This window comes from Mobula hypostoma, chromosome 19 (assembly GCF_963921235.1).
Source record: "Mobula hypostoma chromosome 19, sMobHyp1.1, whole genome shotgun sequence".
Lineage (NCBI taxonomy): Eukaryota > Metazoa > Chordata > Chondrichthyes > Myliobatiformes > Myliobatidae > Mobula > Mobula hypostoma.
In genome coordinates, this window is record NC_086115.1 from 53,452,669 (window position 1) to 53,471,737 (window position 19,069).

General features: G+C 41.4%; 1 protein-coding gene across 13 annotated transcripts in view; it reads right to left on the minus strand.

Moving 5' to 3' along the window:
* The window catches only part of LOC134359048 (uncharacterized), a 279,403-nt gene that overhangs the window by 62,382 nt on the left and 197,952 nt on the right, over positions 1-19,069 (minus strand). For all 13 annotated transcript variants that reach the window (XM_063071897.1, XM_063071898.1, XM_063071901.1 and 10 more), the window contains one exon: positions 2,548-2,672. In XM_063071897.1, the coding sequence (XP_062927967.1) occupies positions 2,548-2,672 (125 nt within the window). The remainder of the gene's footprint in view (positions 1-2,547; positions 2,673-19,069) is intronic.

Here is a 19,069-nt window from a genome sequence, read left to right on the forward strand (position 1 = left end):
GGAGCTACTCAGCAGTGTGCCTACTGAAACATTCAATACATTTTTTTCTTTTTAATGATAACATCCTCTAGCACATCCGTGACCTCCTCCCTGAGTCTGAAACTGTAACATCGAGAGGTTTTAGAGCAAATTATTGCAGGAAAAGAACCTGCTTAAGCAACAATGCCTGGAGGAGCCATGTATCTGTTTTCTGTCTGTATTGTATTTTGTGTTGCACGTTTATTATGGGTTTCGGTAATTTGTCACATGGGTTGGGGTGTGGTAGAAACAAGTGAGCGTAGTTATGTATTCACACTTTGTTTTAGTTAGTTTAGGTTAGGTGAGAAGGAGTGAGCCGGGGGGGGGGGGCGTGGAGGGGGATGATTTTTTTTTGTTGACCACTTAATTACACTAATTTGAATGCTAATCACTCTTACTTTGCTATATCACTAATTTGGTTTCATTAGTTTATTATTGGTATAAGATCGTTCGTCTTTGCCGGTTTTGTAATAAGGGGCTGAACTGCTTTTGTCAACTTGGAACTCAGTTATTTGGAAGCATGTCACACAATGTGACGCACTTCCAAATGTAGATGAACTGAACACACTGATGAGGGAGAGGGAGAAGTGGAGAGTCCGTCATCGTGCCCGACGCCAGCCCCCAGGCCTGAGTCGACGTGGTAGTAGTAGTAGCAGCACACAATGTCAATACTCAATCTCTCAGCAGTATTGGTTTGTTTTAGTAACCACTACAATGCCCGATACAAAATCATCACTGATATGTGATCACAGCGACTTGGGCTTCGATGTCAAAGTCACTCCAATGTTTATAAACATGCAACCACCATGTTAGTAACCAATTGAGATGAAATCCCTTTCTCTTACTGGTATCAATTTTAACTTGATTGTCTTGGTACAATAAAGGGATAAACAACCTCAAAATGGGATGGCTAACTTCACTGTTTTGGTAAGACTGAAGTTGCAGTTGAGTCCACACCAAACAGCACCGAGTACCAGACGTCCATAATGTTCACCTCTTTAATGCAGTAGTTTGAGATGATGTAAATGACAACACAACACCACTAACATTGGACCTGGTCAAATTGTGCTTTATCCTTTGTTAGCAATGGAGCTGAGAACACCCAATACAGATAAATTTGGAACTGGAGTTTCTAGAGAAAATAGAATGGTTCTCTAGGACTTCCAAATATAACCTGGACCACTCCTCGCCCAGGAAATAGCACTCCCCCACCCACCTTCCCATCCTCAAATTTACCATGCTGAATGATGGCATGGCCAATACGGGCAGGGATTTCCAAAAGCAACTTGAAATGTCCGTTACAATCCATATTCTGAAATATGTCACCCAGAATTAAAAATATCAAACCCATTGTTTGAATGTCAATTACTTTTGGGTCTGACTAGTTTTGTGCTCTTAAAAATCCAAGTGATTCTTACACGGATTTTACCACTGGATGACTTTCACTAGAAAACAAAAGGAGTAATTAGAAAGATTTTCAAGGCAGTTAACCATGTCATTTCTGTATTTTGCAGGTTAACAACTCATCAACTCAATTTCTCGATTTTGTTGTGCTCTTAAAGGGCACTGAAAATTTATTTTAAGTTAAAAACAGGTGGGTCAATGCTTGGCCACTACCACATGTTCACAAGTGTACTGCATACAGGAATACCTGACTGAACATTCACACGAAGGAAAGGCTGATTATGATTATTTGTTTGTGATTTGCTTGATCTTCTTAGGTCGGCCTGGTAGCCTAGAGGTTAGCACAATGCTTTACAGTACAGATGACCCAGGTTCAACCCAGCTGCTGCCTGTAAGGAGTTTGAATGGTTTCCTCCGGGTACTCTGGGGTCCTCCTACAGTCCAAAGGTGTACCAGTTGATAGGTTAATTGGTCATTGTAAATTGTCCTGTGATTAGGCTTAAATACATCAGGGGATTGCTGGGCCATGTGGCTCGAAGGGCCAATTCTGTGCTGTATCTCAATAAGTACATAAATACTTTTTTTTGAAGTGTTGGCACGTGGCCAAGTGGTTAAGGCATTCGTCTAATGATCTGAAGGTCGTTAGTTCCAGCCTTGGCTGAGGCAGCATGTGTGTCCTTGAGCAAGGCACTTAACCACACATTGCTCTGCGATGTCACCGGTGCCAAGCTGTATGGGTCCTAATGCCCTTCCCTTGGATAACATCGGTGGCGTGGAGAGGGGAGACTGCTGGTCTTCCATACAACCTTGCCCAGGCCTGCGCCCTGGAAACCTTCCAAGGCGCAAATCCATGGTCTCATGAGACTAACAGATGCCTATAATATATATAACTTTTTTTGAAAATAAACAATTTTCTCTATTTCTGCCTGATTTGTTGAAGGTGGACTTCTCAGAATGGCATGTTAGGATGAATTGTATCAGAAGCAACAATAAACATCAGGAAATGCAAACTGACCCTCTATTTAAAATACCTTTACTTTGCCTATACTGTATAATGCTTAAGGAGGTCTATGTTATCAATTAAACCTTCAGATTCCCTTGATAATCATACTTGTCTTTCTTTACCTGAATCTTCTGAGGGGAGCTGCTCTTGGCTTTCCTTCTCAGCAGCAGTAGGAGTGAGCTGGGGAGGGACTTTGACAGGTGTTGTCTCTTCCGGTGTCTCGAAGGCTCCCTCCGAGTCTGAGCTCCTAGAAGAAAATGAACACATCCTGTGAAAAATTTATTCCAAGTTATTGAAATTCTAACACCATGCCTTTTGTTCTTATATCTCTGCAATAAAACCAAGAGAACATGCCTAGCGCTGGTTATCTGCTGCATAAACTGGAGTCTATAATCTCCTCCACCACACACAGCAGACCATGTCCACCGAGCCCACTGTACCGGAGACAGAATATGCCACGGACTATAAGCCATTTCTTTACTGGTACCGTCCACAAGGTATCTTGTAGTTTAATTCAAGGCAGCAGAGAAATGGATGACTTCCTGTTCACATATGTGAATGAGGTTATTGCTGACTAAGCATCTTTTATGCTCCAAAGAAATGACATTCTTTCATAAGCCCCCTGTATGGCAGAGAGTGACTGCTTTTACATTGGATCTCATCATTTTCCATTCATATTGTGAACCGGCTGCTGGCACTGTGTGAGCCAATGCAGCAGAAGGTTTTCAGTGTCGTATCCGACGGCACCAACCACTTGATTGACTAGATCCTGTTCTATTATATTCACTGAATTTAAATGAGATTGCGAAGCCCAGTCTTGCTTTCACAGCACCAATGCCTGGAGCCTACCATTATCAGGAGGGTATTTTTGTTCGACACATACAATGAGATAGTTGCTGCAGCAGTGTGATGCTTTGATCCTGCTATACTGGCCCCCTATGTTTTTACATGCCTAATTCTGCATCAAGGATAAAGATTTTAGAAATTAACACTTTGTTCTTTTTCAGCAGATTTTTTTTAATTGATCCAAAACAGCAACAATAACATAGAGCCAACATTTCAGCTGACAATAACTGCAGCAGATGCACGATGATAACAAAAGGTAAGTGTCAAAATTGTGTCATCACAATATTCAAATCGATGAACATTGAGACTTGTGGACTGGGCAGATCGCTTCTCTAAGGTGACCATCAGTTTGAGATAATGTTAGGAGATATCAAGGCTTCACAATAAAACAGGAACAGGAGTAGGCTATTCAGCCCCTCAAATCAAATCATCCATCTTACCCCTTGTCACTAAATGCTAAGAAATATTTTTTAAAATTTGCATATTTTTCTCAATTTAAGATAACATCAGATGGAAGTCAGGTTGGGAATTACCCTCGTAAATCTGCAGCCACACCTCTCCGATCCACACAGTCCATCGGCAGCTGCATGGGAAGATCCCAACGACTTGCAGCTTTGCTCTAAGTTGTGCACTGCCCTGTATTGAAAACATACCGCAGCTCCTTCACCATCACTGAAACGCCTTACCCATCAGCTTTTTGAGAGCAACTTCATCAACTCCAGCAGCTCACCACACACTCCTGAGGAACACACTGTTGTATCTTCATACTAATCCTCAGCCCTAAACATCAACTGTTTATTTCTCTCCATAGATACTGTCTGACATGCTGATTATCCAGCATTTTGTGTGTTTCCCTTCATATTATGGTTTCTTCGTCATCACCCGACTCCCTTTTCCTTTCAATGCCCTTCCAAACAGAGCATTTAGTGCATGACAAGTCCACCAGCACTAAATCCCCTTAAAGTTGCACACAATTTGGACGAAGATCAACCCCTGCAACTTCATGGGTAGAAAAAAATGCTAAAATTCCTGTTTAAAAGCACCATATAGACTGCAGTGATTCAAAGCAGCTCACCAGATACTTCTCGAGCATAAATAAGGGTGGACTTCATGTATCAACCTTACCTGCTTCCCCTAAACCAAAGGTCCCCAACCTTTATTATGCTATGGGCCAAAACTAATAAGCAAGGGACCTGCAGACCCCCAGTTGGGAGCTCCTGAAAACGAACAGAGGAAGCTTCAAACATGTGCAGATGGATAGGTAAAGACTGTGTTAGTAAGTGTACCAATTCTGCACAATGAAGCACTATTACTGGGTTATGTATTCATGATCAGTTCAAATCATGTTCAAGGTAAATCATTTTATAGATCCCCATCTTTTGCTGATTGGGTGGAGGAGAAATCACTATAAAGGAATAGAATATTACATGTAAGAATGAACCCGTTCAATCAAGAGGAATGAAGGAACATAGAAACCAATAAAGGAATAAAGAAAACAATAGACAACAATATCTGCTGCAACCAAATACAGTATTATTGACCAGCCAGCACCGTAAAGCCAATTTACAATATGCTCGACTTCCTCTCTTTAAAAAGAGCTTTAAATTGATATGTGGACAAGAGGATCACTCTTAGATTAAAAGCACTTCTAACAGTGATCAGTATTGTTTTAAAAGGAAAGAGGACTGGATCCTTGATCTCTGCCAATTCTTTCATTTTCAAACCCCAGTAACTGCAGCTTCAGCTGATCTGCACCACCAACCTCAAGGCTGATCCGTTTCCTAGGCAGCAAATGACCCAGGGGCAAATACTACACACTCCCTATCACCTCTCGCCAGTGTATTCAGTCACAATTCAAAGAAACATTAGGCTCGCCAGGGTATACTGTGACAACATGGAAATTTATTAATTTTTATTGTAGAATAGACAAGATTTCATTACCACTAAAAAGTCTGTATTCATTTATTAATTTCCTCTTTGGTTATGAACTTTTGAATAAAATTAAAATGGTAATGATAGATTTCTAAACTCAATGTACTAGCAGTACTGAATCAACCTGAATTTATTTGCATATTGGTTTATAATTATCATAATCTGCCTGTTCTATAGAATGTCAGTTCTCACCTGACCTTTTCACTGCTGTGATAATATCTCCTACTAAAACGTCAATTCCTAAGTGGTACCCTACATTTTTGTTTTAAAAACTACATAGTAAAAGTAATTTGGCAACCTGATGTGGGGATTGTAAATAAAAAACATTAAAATGTATAGGTTTGCAGATTCTAGGTATTGTCTGAGCATGAAAGCATATACCAAGTCCCTCCCTCTTGCTGGCATCATCATTATTGAGGAAAAAAATCGCACATCCTTAAGCTGTGATGTAAGGGTTCTGCTACTTCCATTATCTGCGAAGGCTGTGTGATTGGGTTCAAGTGAAGGAGACAAAGGAATAAAGCCAGCAGACATTACCTAGAGTTTTATGAAATGGAATGAAAAACACAGATATCCTTCTGAAACGTATGTACTCAATCCTATTTCAGGGCAATAATTCACGCTTCATCAAAAATGGTTTCAAATGCTCAATTTATAGTTCTCTTTCTGCTTTAGTGATGATACTGTTACAGTGTTTCATTAGGAGGAGCAACCTCATGTATACTCAATCCGAGTACGTCTATCAAGAAGCCAGTAACAGAAAACATTTCCTTCCACTGAAGTCACCATAGTACCTTAAAATAATGTTAGCAGCACATTTACTAAGGCCACATAATATTGTTGGGACCAATTGTTATTTTTAGTGCAGCTGAAGGTGAAATCTAGTTTAACCCAAAGCAATTTCTAACTGATGGAGCTGCTTACGAGGTAACCTCTCGGTTCCCTGCTTCCTAATACATAATGGTAGGTCTTTTGCATCGTTGCCTCATTCATCATTCTGAAGCTTCCGGAATGACAGATACGCAATGATGTGTGCAACATTAAGATTGCATTGAAGAACAGACTTCCGAGGCTGAACTGCTCAAACTCAATCAAATCGTTATCATTTAGAACAAATCAAGAAAATACATTTCAATCCTTTAAACAGAGCTCAGATCTCCAAAATCTTCATCCATTCTGCTTCAGTCCTTATTCTTTATTAAATTGTCCATTCTAGTGAATCAATCATAAAAAAAAACAAAATACTGATCATCATTATCATTATGTGCTGTATTGTATTACATGGCCAGTCATGGTCTCAATGACCATGATTGTTCTTGGCAAATTTTTCTACAGAAGTGGTTTGCCATTGCCTTCTCCTGTGCAGGGTCTTTACAAGATGGGTGACCCCAGCCATTATCAATACACTTCAGAGATTGTCTGCTTGGCATCAGTGGTTACATAACCTAGGACTTATGATATGCACCAGCAGCTCATACAACCATCCACCACCTGCTCCCATGGTTTCACGTGACCCTGATCAGAGGGCTAAGCAGGTGCTACACCTTGCCCAAGGGTAACCCACAGGCTAGCGGAGAGAAGGAGCACCTTACACCTCCTTTGGTAGCCACCGATCTCCACCCCACCACCCAAAATATTAATGTGCATCTTTATTGATAGATATTTGTAAATGTCTATAAAAGGTCAGTTGGTTGCATAAATGCAGCACAAAAGTATGATTTACTTACAAAATCTAACCTGAGCATTTATCCACAAGAAGAATGTCCCTGATATTGTCAGTGTGTTTACAGTTTCACATTGAGATTGCCAGTTTCTGGAGACCAGACTAGTGATCTAGTCTTGGCTTCAAGTCATTTGAGCAGCTGAATGGCAGGAAAGATTGGTTAAGATGGGAATTAAGGCAGTGGAAAATGATTATGAGTTCTTAGAAAGGATGTGCTGATCTTAGAAACGACATGCTGAAACTGGGGTGACAACATTGACACCTATCGAATGGTGAAAGCCCTTGATAGAGTGGAGTGGATGTGGAGAAGATGTTTCCTCTGGTGGGAGAGTCTAAGACCCGAGGACACAGCCTCAGAATAGAGGGGTGTCCTGTTAGAATAGAGATGAGGAGGACTTTCTTTAGCCAGAGTGTAGTGAATCTGTAGAATTAGTTGCACAAGCAGCTGTTGCAGGCCAAGTTTTTATATATATTTAAGAAAGAGGTTGATAGATTCTTCATTGGTCAAGATATGAAGGAATATGGGGACGGCGGGGGGGGGAAGACAGGAGATTGGGGCTGACAGGAAAATTGGATCAGCCATGAGAAATGGCAGAACAGACTCGATGAGCCAAATGGCCTAATTCTGTTCCTATATCTGATGCTCTATGAATCAGCACCACTCCATTGTTAGGCACTCTGCATTTGCTTTTAAATTTGGTACTTCTTTAATGGGGTTCAAATTAAATCAGAGTGGGTTCCTGTATTTTGTAAGACATAGCAGCAAATTGGATATGATAAGTGCATAAATTAAGACATCTAGAAACTGTTCATTTCATGCATGATGAAATTCAGGCCGGGGTAGACGGGGACAAATAGCATTTTGCCTCGTCCTCACCTTCCCAGTGGGCAGAAAGAAAAGGAAAAATATGCAGTTCCCATTTACATCACTGCAGGGGTTGGGTATATCAATCCCTCAGGCATGCGTGCTCCCTGACTACCTCTAATTTACAGCGCTGAAAGAACACAAAACACATGGGTAATTTACTTGTATCGCTATTTATTTGTGTTTCTCCTTCCTCTGACTGACTTGTGCATGGCACAAAGAGTTGGAAATAGAAAGTAAAAAGATAATAAGTCTGAATTTGATCCAACAAAGCAAAAATGTAAAAAAAAGTATTTTTCAAAAGAATAGATATGTTTAAATTTCCCCTGCCTCAGAAATAATCAATAAATTGATCTGGAAACAAAAGACTTTTTGTAGCATTAATAGGTCAGTCCCTATCTGGATAGGACAATACATTTCACTGACATCTAGGGAAAGAACATGTTAAATCCGTTCAGTTTCCCATGAGCCTTGCTTTATGCAGCTATCCCCTTTCCCTAAATACAATGGGCTTGAAATTCAGACCCTCAGGAGTGCCATGCCTCTTGTCTAAATCTCCACATTAAGCATAATGAGCACACATACATAATTCTTCACATGCGACTGTTGACATCATTAATCACAGGCTCAAGTCCCAGTCCAAAGTATGTACTGTCCTCAGCTCCTGACTTAACCTAGAAATTCAGGAGAATTGTTTCTAAAATATTAGTAGGCTCATTAATTTTAATGCCTGGAGTGAAATAATTGGTGTCTCTGTACAGTAACTTCCTTTTTACAGTCCGGGTATCCCACCAATGAAAAGTGCAATAAGAATATAACATTTTTCATTTATTATGTTTATCATGGTTCTATTTAATTCACATGGAAAGCAGCATGCAAAGAAACACATCATTTTCCCGTGACTTCTGTGATGGGGATATTCAATATTACAAAACCTCAGCAAACATACTTCGATTCTTTTCCATTTGACCTTTCCCACTCTTTTCCTCATTATTTTTAAGTACGTTTGTACCTCTATCTCGTAAGATAAAGGCAAGATTGTCAGGAATTGCATGGGTTAGCAAGTCAAATTTTGAATGGAATTTGGCAAATCACAAAGTGCATGATAGAATCTAGTAAAAATGCCTTTGACAATATTTCGGCAGTGGCTCATCGGGATTGAGAAACTTCATAAAGATCAGCAAACTCTCTGACTCATTCCCAGGTCTGTATTCATACAATGATCATCTCACTGCAGCGTTACAGCAAGAAAACTTGCCAAGGGTCACTGTTTCTAATCATTACCTATTGACATCTGATGAAGACAAGTGTAGAAATTAACAGTTGAGGAATTGGGTTGCATTAACTTCAAAGTTCAAAGTACATTTATTATCAAAATATGTATATGTTACCATACCTTGAGATTCATTTTTGTGAGAGACATTTACACAAGAGAATCAAGAAATCGAATGCAACACACACAAAATGCTGGAGGAACTCAGAGGGTCAGGCAGCATCTACGGAAATGAATAGATACTCAATGTTTTGGGCTGAGACCCTTCTTCAGGACTGAGAAGGAAGGGGGAAGATGCCAAAATAAAAAGGCAGGGTGAGAGGATGAAGGCTAGCTAGAAGGTCATAGCTGAAGCCAAGTGGGTGGGTAAGGTCAAGGGCTGGAGAAGAAGCTATCTGATAGGAGAGGAGAGTTGACCATAGGAGAAAGGGAAGGAGGAGTGGACCCAGGGCGGTAAGAAGAGGTAAGAGGCCAGAGTGGGAAATAGAGAAGAAGAAGTACAAGAGTTCTATGAAAATCTATGCATCGATGGACAGAGAGTATATCAGTAGACAAACATCAATGTGCAAAAGAATACAAACTGTGCAAATGAAAATAAAACTGAGAACATGACCTATAAAGAGCTATAAAACTTGCAATACCTTCTATCACCAAACAAATTAAATTGTCCTTAAGATAGCAATCATAAATTTTTCATGCCTCATCTTTACATCCATCGAGGAATTGTCAAGAGTTAGGATGCTTCATGTAGAACATAAATAACTACATAATTTCTTCAAAGGAGACAAGAAAAGGAAGCACAAATTCAGTATTTGAGAAGGTGGAGACTGTTGCTGATAACTATACGCTATTTGGTTATGTGTCTGGCCAAATTACAGTAATCACTGGTAAACATCTCAGACTATGTTGTCCACATCATCATATTGTAGACAATACATGGCATTTGGAAGTTTAGAAGTGTGGAAAAAAAGAGGATCTGCTTTAAAAAAAGGCCTTTCTAAGACAACGATAGTTGTTGTCTTAGAACAAATGAAGTACACAATGAACCCATTCACTTTCGGTTAAATGAGACATTCATCTATTGCAAGAACTGCTCCATATGGTAAAGACATTGTAGGCTCACAATACATCTTTAGCCTGGTGGTTTATTGGTCCTCCTGTTTTCAGCTTAACTAGAACAATGTGCTAAAATGTTACACTATCAACAGTAATTCTTTCACTATACTAGTATTTGAACTTTGACTCACAAAAGTAGTGTCTGCAGTAGATGGCATCGGAGCCTTTAATAATCGCTCCTATAACAATTTCCTGTTTATATTGCAAAGGAATGGTTGAATAACCAAGCAAGAATATCGACCCAATATATTCCTTTTGTAATTTTATATGCCTCTAGTCCTCAGCCTCCTTCAGCCCGGGAAAAAACAATAGACATTTCAATCTCTCCTTGTAACTAATGTCCTCCAGTCCAGGAAATATTCTGGTAAATTCTCTCTACACTCGGGTCAGTACAACCACATCCATCCTCTAGTAAAGTTACCAAAATCACACTCAATTACTCTGTGCAGTTTAACCAGTGTTTTGTAAAGTCTCAATATAATATCCCAACTATACAAAATTTGCATTTCAGCTTGAGGAGTCTTCATTGAGGTCTTCAATCTTAGATTTTAACTGTATTTCTCTTTTCACAGATGCTGCCTGATCTGTTGAATTTCTCCAGCATTTTCTAATTTTATTGATGGTTTTGAACATCTGCAGTTATTTTATATATTTTCATAAACAGTCATCATTTAATTGGAGTTTAAAATTTATGCTCTTTTTCTAAATACCTGCACCAGCTATTTGTACTGCATAACAGATGGTGCAATCCTGGTCATATTACGATCAAGGAACGTGTTTGTAGCCCGAATATTGAACTTTTTGCTGTTGGACTCCGGCCATATTATTTGCCAAGGGAAATCTCACATGCAATTGTGGTTGTTGTGTACATCCCTCCCTCTGCCAACCCGACGTTGGCGTGTAATATCATTTACACCGTTGGGCACAGGAGTACATTCAGCCAGAGTCTCATTCCACCGAGATGCAGCACTGAGTGTCATGGGCAGTCATTCCTGCCTGTGGCCATCAAACTTTGCAGCTCCTCCCTTGGAGGGTCGGACACCCTGAGCCAATGGGCTGGTCCTGGACTTATTTCCGTCTGGCATGGTTTACATATTATTATTTGATTGTTTGTGGTTTTGTATTGCTGTGTTTGTACTCTGTTCTTGGTTGGTGCAGCTGTAACAAAACCCAATTTCCCTTGTTATCAATAAAGTATGTCTATCTATCTATCTATCTATCTATCTGTTTTCGCTGGGGAGGCGGGTGGAGCTACGTCTCTACCAAAGGAGGTGAAAGTCATTCCTCCCCTCCACTAGCCTGCAGCTCACCCTTGGGCAGGGTGTAATGCCTGCCTAGCACTTCGATCAGGGTCATGTGAAGCCTTGGGAGTAGGTGGTGGATGGTTGTATGAGAATAACAAATCCTGGTTATGCAACCACTGTCGCCAGGCACTGAAGAAATTGCATCACATGAACCTGATTGATGGGGGGGGGGGGCGGGGTGCAGGGTGCTAAGCAGGTGCTACACCTTGCCCAAAGGTGACCTGTAGGCTAGTGAAGGGAAGGAGAGGCTTACACCTCCTTTGGTAGAGATGTATCTCCAATCTGCCAGCCATCTGAATATGATATTTTCTATTTGCATTGATAGTCTTGCAATGGGATCAGCATATTATAAATGTTTGTCTCCCATTTAGAATCTTCCTGTTTAATGTGTTTTTCACCTCAGCCCTATTTGCAGGTTTCTACCTTCACCTATACAAGGCAAGATCCTCAGAGATTCTGACACCCATGAACTTGAAAATGCTCACTCTCTCCACTTCTGAACCCTCTATGAGGATTGGTTTGCACAATCAGCTCTTTTGTCTCACTGACATTGAGTACAAGGTTGTTGCCACGACACCACTCAACGAGCTGCTATATCTCACTCCAGTACGCCCTCTCATCTCCTTCTGAGATTCTACCAACAACGGTTGTATCATCAGCAAATTTATAGATGGTATTTGAACTATACCTAGCCAACCAGTCATGTGTATAGAGATTTTTTTTCTTTCTATATCATCATGCAACACACATATAACAAACAATAACTTAGGAAAGTAAGGATTTAATGTACAAATGTAATATACATAGATAAACAAAGTAAAGTGCATAAATTAAATATTGTAGAGTACAGAACAAATTATCTGGTGATACTTCGAATCCAATGCGGCAGGGAGCTCAGAAGCCTAATGGCCTGAGGGAAGAAACTGTTTCCCATCCTGACCGTTCTTGTTTTTATACATCGAAGTCTCCTGCCTAATGGTAGAATGTCAAAGAGGATGCTGGGTGGATGAGTGGGATCCTTGACAATACTAAGGGCCCTGACTACGCAGCACTCCTGATAACTGTCATCTCCCTGGAGGTCAAACTTACATTAATGCTCGGATATATTACCTCAGGATCTTTTCAAACAGCTGCAGTAATTCTTTCCCTTGTATCACAGTTTGCTGCTCACTGCAACATCACAGAGGTCACCAAGGCATTGCATTCATGGAATAATGAATTGGGCTACTTCAATGTCAATAAAGAGAAAGCAGCATCACAGCACTAAGCCATTACTAGCCATTAGTTACACTCATGCGCCCCTTGTAATAACTTGCTCAATGTACGGTGGTTATTAATGAACAGAACATTTCCCTAACGGTGAAGTCCTGGTTTGCGGGAAGTAGCAATTGTACTTCTGTCCTCTCGGCGACTAAACTAGCAGACATTACCCTGCCAACTTGGCCCAGAAAGGTGAAAAAGGGCACCCTCTCCTGCACTCTAATTTTCAACGCTATCACAGGTCAGAGTGTCAGTACAACAAGATGCATGCAAACACTGGCATCATTATGAAAAACAACATTAAACTTTGGAAAATGGAATTCCACTGCCTGGGCCAGCCCAGGCCGATCTTGAAGTATGGAGACTTCACAATTACATGAGGACTACAGTAGTGTGCAAAGCTCTCAGGCTCATATATATATCTAGAGTACCCAAGACATTTGCTCAATATTATAATAATTTTATGCATTGCACTGTACTGTTGCCACAAAACAAAACAAATTGCTTTTGTTTACTGCAGGTCACCGCAGTAGCATAGAGCTAAGCACAACACTTTAAAGTAACAGTGACCAGGGTTTGATTCCCGCTGCCGCCTGTAAGAAAATTGTTCACTTTCCCCATGACCGCGTGGGTTTCCTCCCAGAATGCAAAGACGTATCATTTGGTAGGTTAATTGGACACTGTAAATTGTCCGGTGATTAGGCTGGGGTTAAATTGGGGGAATTGCTGGGCGGCGTGGCTCGAAGGGCTGAAAGGGCCAATTCCACGCTGTATCTCAATCAATAAGTAAATTTCATGACATACGTGAGTGACGATAAACCTGACTCTGATATGGAGCTTTGTTGTGGACTGAGAGTGGGAAGGGGTCAGAAAGAGGGGAAGGGGGCAGGAAGCATCGAAGAAACACCAGAAATCAATAAACCAATTGTTTGGAATCAAATGACCTTGCCTGGTCTCTTAGGGCTGGATGTGTCTGTACTACTGCCACCCCTCAGACCCTGGCTCCTCTTCTCTGTCACCTGTCCTACACCCCTCCCGCAGCACTCCACCCTCAATATTACCAACATCCCTTGCTCCTGCCAGATTTACAAACTCACTCTCCACTCCACACTGACAAATTCAGTACTGTATAAAAGTCTTAGGCACACTAGCTATACATACTCCATGTGCCTAAGGCTTACTGTACATTACTTAGAAATCTGAAGGGAGCAACCAGTGCTGGAGAAAGAGCAGCATCTATGAACATGAGAGACGGGCTGAGGAAAACAACAGAAAGAGGAGAACACAAACACGAGGAAATCCGCAGATGCTGGAAATTCAAGCAACGCACACAAAATGCTGGTGGAACACAGCAGGCCAGGCAGCATCCAAAGGAAGAAGCACAGTTGATGTTTCAGGCCGAGACCCTGAAATGTCGACTGTGCTTCTTCCCATGGATGCTGCCTGGCCTGCTGTGTTCCACCATCAGAAAGAGGAGAAAATGAACGAGGAGAGCTGCCTAGGTAAGATTCCAATTGGACACTTCTAGCCTCGACTTCCAGCAGAACAGAATCAGGTATTGATTACAAGGGCAGCAAGGGCTTCTCTGATAGAGATGTACTTTCAATAAAGGGCTCGTAAAATCATTGTCACAAATGCAGAAAAAGTGACACTCTCCACTCTCCAACACTTAAACAACATAATTGAATAGCAATCTGCCAAACAGCCCAAATGACACATTTTAATTTCTCACATTCTCTTTTGTAGGTCACCTGCATTGATCAGAACACATCAATGGATTAACCTGCTACAGTAATTCACTGTAACCATTCACAGTGGTGTGCATCTCACCCCGCCATATCTTATCAGCATATGAAATCTAAAGGACCCCAATTTACGGACAAATAAAGAAGAAAAAAAACATTATGTGGCAATGAGGCAGAGAAGAGTTTTAACCCTGGTACTGTTCTCTTTTGGCTATATGGTTCAGGTTAGAATTGGTCCTAATCAAGAGACGCAGTGAGCCAGGGTTAATGCAATGGTGATTTAAATAATTGTGAAGGAAATAAGATACTGTGATCCTGGAACAAAAAACAAATCCTTTATTTTGTCATGGAACAGATCTTTTGCTGCCTTGGGAAATCTGCCAGGCAAGTTCAATGGAAATTCGAATGCAACAAAGAAATTCGACAGCTCCAACACGGGCACTCGTCTCCATAGTACCCAGGACACCTTCAAGGAGCAGTGGCTCAGAAAGGCAGTGTCCGTCATGAGGGGCCCCAGTCACCCGGGTCGTGCCCTCTTCTCATTGCCACCATCAGGAAGGAGGTACAGAAGCCTGAAGGCACACACTCAAAAGATTCAGGAACAGCTTCATTCCCTTTGCTATCTGATTTCTGAATGGACACTGAATCTATGAACACTGCCTCACTACTTTATTTCTACTTTCTGCCCTATTTACTTAATCTAGCTACTATATATGTATAATTCCCAGTCTTGTTCCTTTCTATTATCATGCATTGCATTGTACTCCTGCCACCTCATTAAATTTCACAATATGTGCCAGTGATATTAAACCTGATTCTGAATTCCATCCATATACTTAATACCATTCCATTTTGAAGGGTCATATAACCAGGGGGACATTCTTGTCTGTTGCTAGCAATGAAGGGGTGTAAGGTGACCAAATGCTAATTGCACTAACCCCTGTACATCGAGTTTCAATGACTTCAGTGAAACCAAATGTCAGGAGGTAATTGAACCAGCAGCCAAAACTCTCACACTTGCAGCTTTAGTGATCAAAGACACATTTGTCAAGCCTCTCCAGAATCATTAAAAGTGGTTTGTTACAATTATATCATTGAAGAAACTTGAATAATTTAATGAAAGTGATATTCATTCTACTCGGGTAGTTAGAGACCATGTATCTGTTTAGAATTGGTGGTATTTGGAAATACAGACTGTGCAAATGTCTGAGGCACAAATATATAGTTAGGGTGCCTAAGACTTTTACACAGTGCTGTATTTGTCAACGTGGAGTGGAGAGCGGGTTTGTAAATCTGGCTGGAACAAAGGAAGATGGGAATGGAAAGGGTGGAGATCCGTGGGAGGGGTGTGGGACATGTGACAAAGAAGGAGTACTAGCGTGGGGGGACAATGTCTCTCTGGTGCATCCTGCTCCCTCTCCTCTGCCTTCCCCCTTTCCCAATCATGATTCTCCTCTCCCTGACCCTTTCCCACTCTCAGTCCACAATAGAGACCCATATCAGAATTTATCATGTCATATCACATCATATCAGATTTATCATCACTCACATATGACATGAAATTTGTTTTATTTTGCAGCAGCAGTACAGTGCAATATGTAAAATTGCTACAGTACTGTCAAAAGTCGTAGGCACCCCAGTTACATATATGTGCCTAAGAATTTGCACAGGACTGTATATGTGAATTATTTCACATGCCTTCGAGTACATCTGTCATTCGAAAAGGATATGGATCAATTTGCAAGGCTAACCTCTCACTGCTACGGGCTGAAGTTCCCACTTGCTTCAAAAAGGCAACAATTATACCAGTGCCTAAGAAGAATAATGTGGGCTGCTTTAATATCGTCCGGTAGCACTTGCATCAACAGTGATGAAATGCTTTCAGAGGTTGGTCATGACTAGACTGAACTTCTGCCTCAGCAAGGACCGGGACCCATTCCAATTTGTCTATTGCCACAATAGGTCAATGGCAGATGCAATCTCAATGGCTCTCCACGTGGCTTTAGACCACCTGGACAACACAAACACCTACGTCAGGATGCTGTTCATCGACTATAGCTCAGCATTTAATACCATCATTCCCACAATCCTGATTGAGATGTTGCAGAACCTGGGCCTCTGTACCTCCCTCTGCAATTGGATCCTCGACTTCCTAACCAGAAGACCACAATCTGGGCGGATTGGTGATAACATATCCTCCTCACTGACGATCAATACTGGCACACCTCAGGGGTGTGTGCTTAGCCCACTGCTCTACTCTCTGCATACACATGACTGTGTAGCTAGGCATAGCTCAAATACCATCTATAAAATTGCTGATGATACAACTATTGTTGGTAGAATCTCAGGGGGTACGAGAGGGCGTAAAGGAGTGAGATATACCAACTAGTGGAGAGGTGCTGCAGCAACAACCTGGCACTCAACGTCAGTAAGACGGAAGAGCTGATTGTGGACTTCAGGAAGGGTAAGACAAAGGAACACATACCAATCCTCATAGAGGTATCAGAAGTGGAGAGAGTGAGCAGCTTCAAGTTCCCGGGTGTCAAGATCTGTGAGGATCTAACCTGGTCCCAACATATTGATGCAGTCATAAAGAAGGCAAGACAGCGGCTATACTTTATTCGGAGTTTGAAGAGATTTGGCATGTCAACAAATATGCTCAAATATACGTAGTTGTACCATGGAGAGCATTCTGACAGGCTGCATCACTGTCTGGTATGGAGGGGCTACTGCACAGGACTGAAAGAAGCTGCAGTCAGCTTCTAGTCAGCTCCATCTCCGGCCTAGCCTACAAAGTACCCAGGACATTTTTAGGGAGCGATGTCTCAGAAAGGCAGCGTCCATTATTAAGGACCCCCAGCACCCAGGGCATGCCCTTTTCTCACTGTTACCATCAGGTAGGAGATACAGAAGCCTGACGGCACACACTCAGTGATTCGGGAACAGCCTCTTCCCCTCTGCCATGCAATTCCTAAATGGACATTGAATCTTTGGACATTACCCCACTGCCTTTTAACATACAGTATTCTTCTTTTTGCACATTTTTAAAATCTATTCAGTATATGTATTTGATTTACTTGTTTATTTATTATTTTTTAAAATTCTATTTATTTCTTTTCTCTGCTAGATTATGTGTTGCATTGAACTGTTGCTGCTAAGTTAACAAATTTCACGTCACATGCCGGTGATAATAAACCTGATTCTGATTCTGCAGGGTGAAAATTACTTCTTGTGTTAAAGAACCATAAGCCCATAAGATATAGGAGCAGAATTAGGCCATTTGGCCCATCAAGTCTGCCCCATTTCATCATGGCTGATCCAATTTTCCCACTCAGCACCAATTTCCTGCCTTCTCCCCATATCCCTCCCTGCCCTGACCAATCAAGAATCTATCAACCACTGCCTTAAATATACACAAAGACCTGGCCTCCACAACTGCCTGTGGCAAAGAATTCTACAGATTCACCACACTCTGGCTAAAGAAATTCCTCCTCATCTCCTTTGTAAAAGGATACCCCTCTATTCTGGTCTTAGACCCTCCCACCATAGGAAACATCCTCTCCACATTAACTCTATCAAGGCATTTCACCATTCAATAGGTTTCAATTCCACCCCTCATTCCTCTGAATTCTAATGAATGCAGGCCCAGAGCCATCAAACACTCTTCATATGGTAAGCCATTCAATCCTGGAACCATTTTCGTGAACCTCCTTTGAACCCTCTCCAGTTTCAACATGCCATTTCTAAGGTAAGGCACCCAAAACTGCTCACAATACTCCAAGTGAAGCCTCACCAGTACATTATTAAGGCTCAACATTACATCCTTGCTTTTTACTCCAGTCCTCTTGCAAGCACAGGGTTTGCCTTCCTCACCACAGACTGAACAGTAAATTAACTTTTAGGGAATCTTGCACAAGGACTCCCAAGTCCCTTTGCACCTCAGTTTTTTTTTGTATTTTCTCTCCACTTAGAAATAGTCAACCCTTTCATTTATTCTACCAAAGTGCATGACCATACACTTCCTAACACTGTATCCCATCTGCCACATCTTCACCCATTCTCCTAATCTGTTTAAGTCTTTCTGTAGCCTCCCTACGTCCTCAAAACTAGCTGCCCTTCCACCTACCTTTGTATCGTCTACAAACTTCGAAACAAAGCCATCAATTCCATCATCCAGATCATTAACGTATAACATAAAAAGAATTGGTCCCAACACAGACCCCTGTGGAACACCACTAGTCACTGTCGGCCAACCAGAAAAAGGCTCCTTTTCTCCCCCTACGCCCTTTGCCTCCTGCCAAACAGCCACTGCTTTATCCATGCTGGAATCTTTCCTGTAATACCATAGGCTTGTAACTAGGTAAGCAGTCTCGTGTGTGGCACCTTATCAAAGGCCTTCTGAAAATCCAAATACACAACATCCATAGATTCTCATTTGTCTATGCTACTTGTTACTTCTTCAAAGTATTCCATCCTATTTGTCAGGCAAGGTTTTCCCTTGAGGAAACCACATTGACTACAGCCTGTTTCATCATGTAGCTCCAAATACCCCGAGATCTCATCCTTAATAATAGACTCCA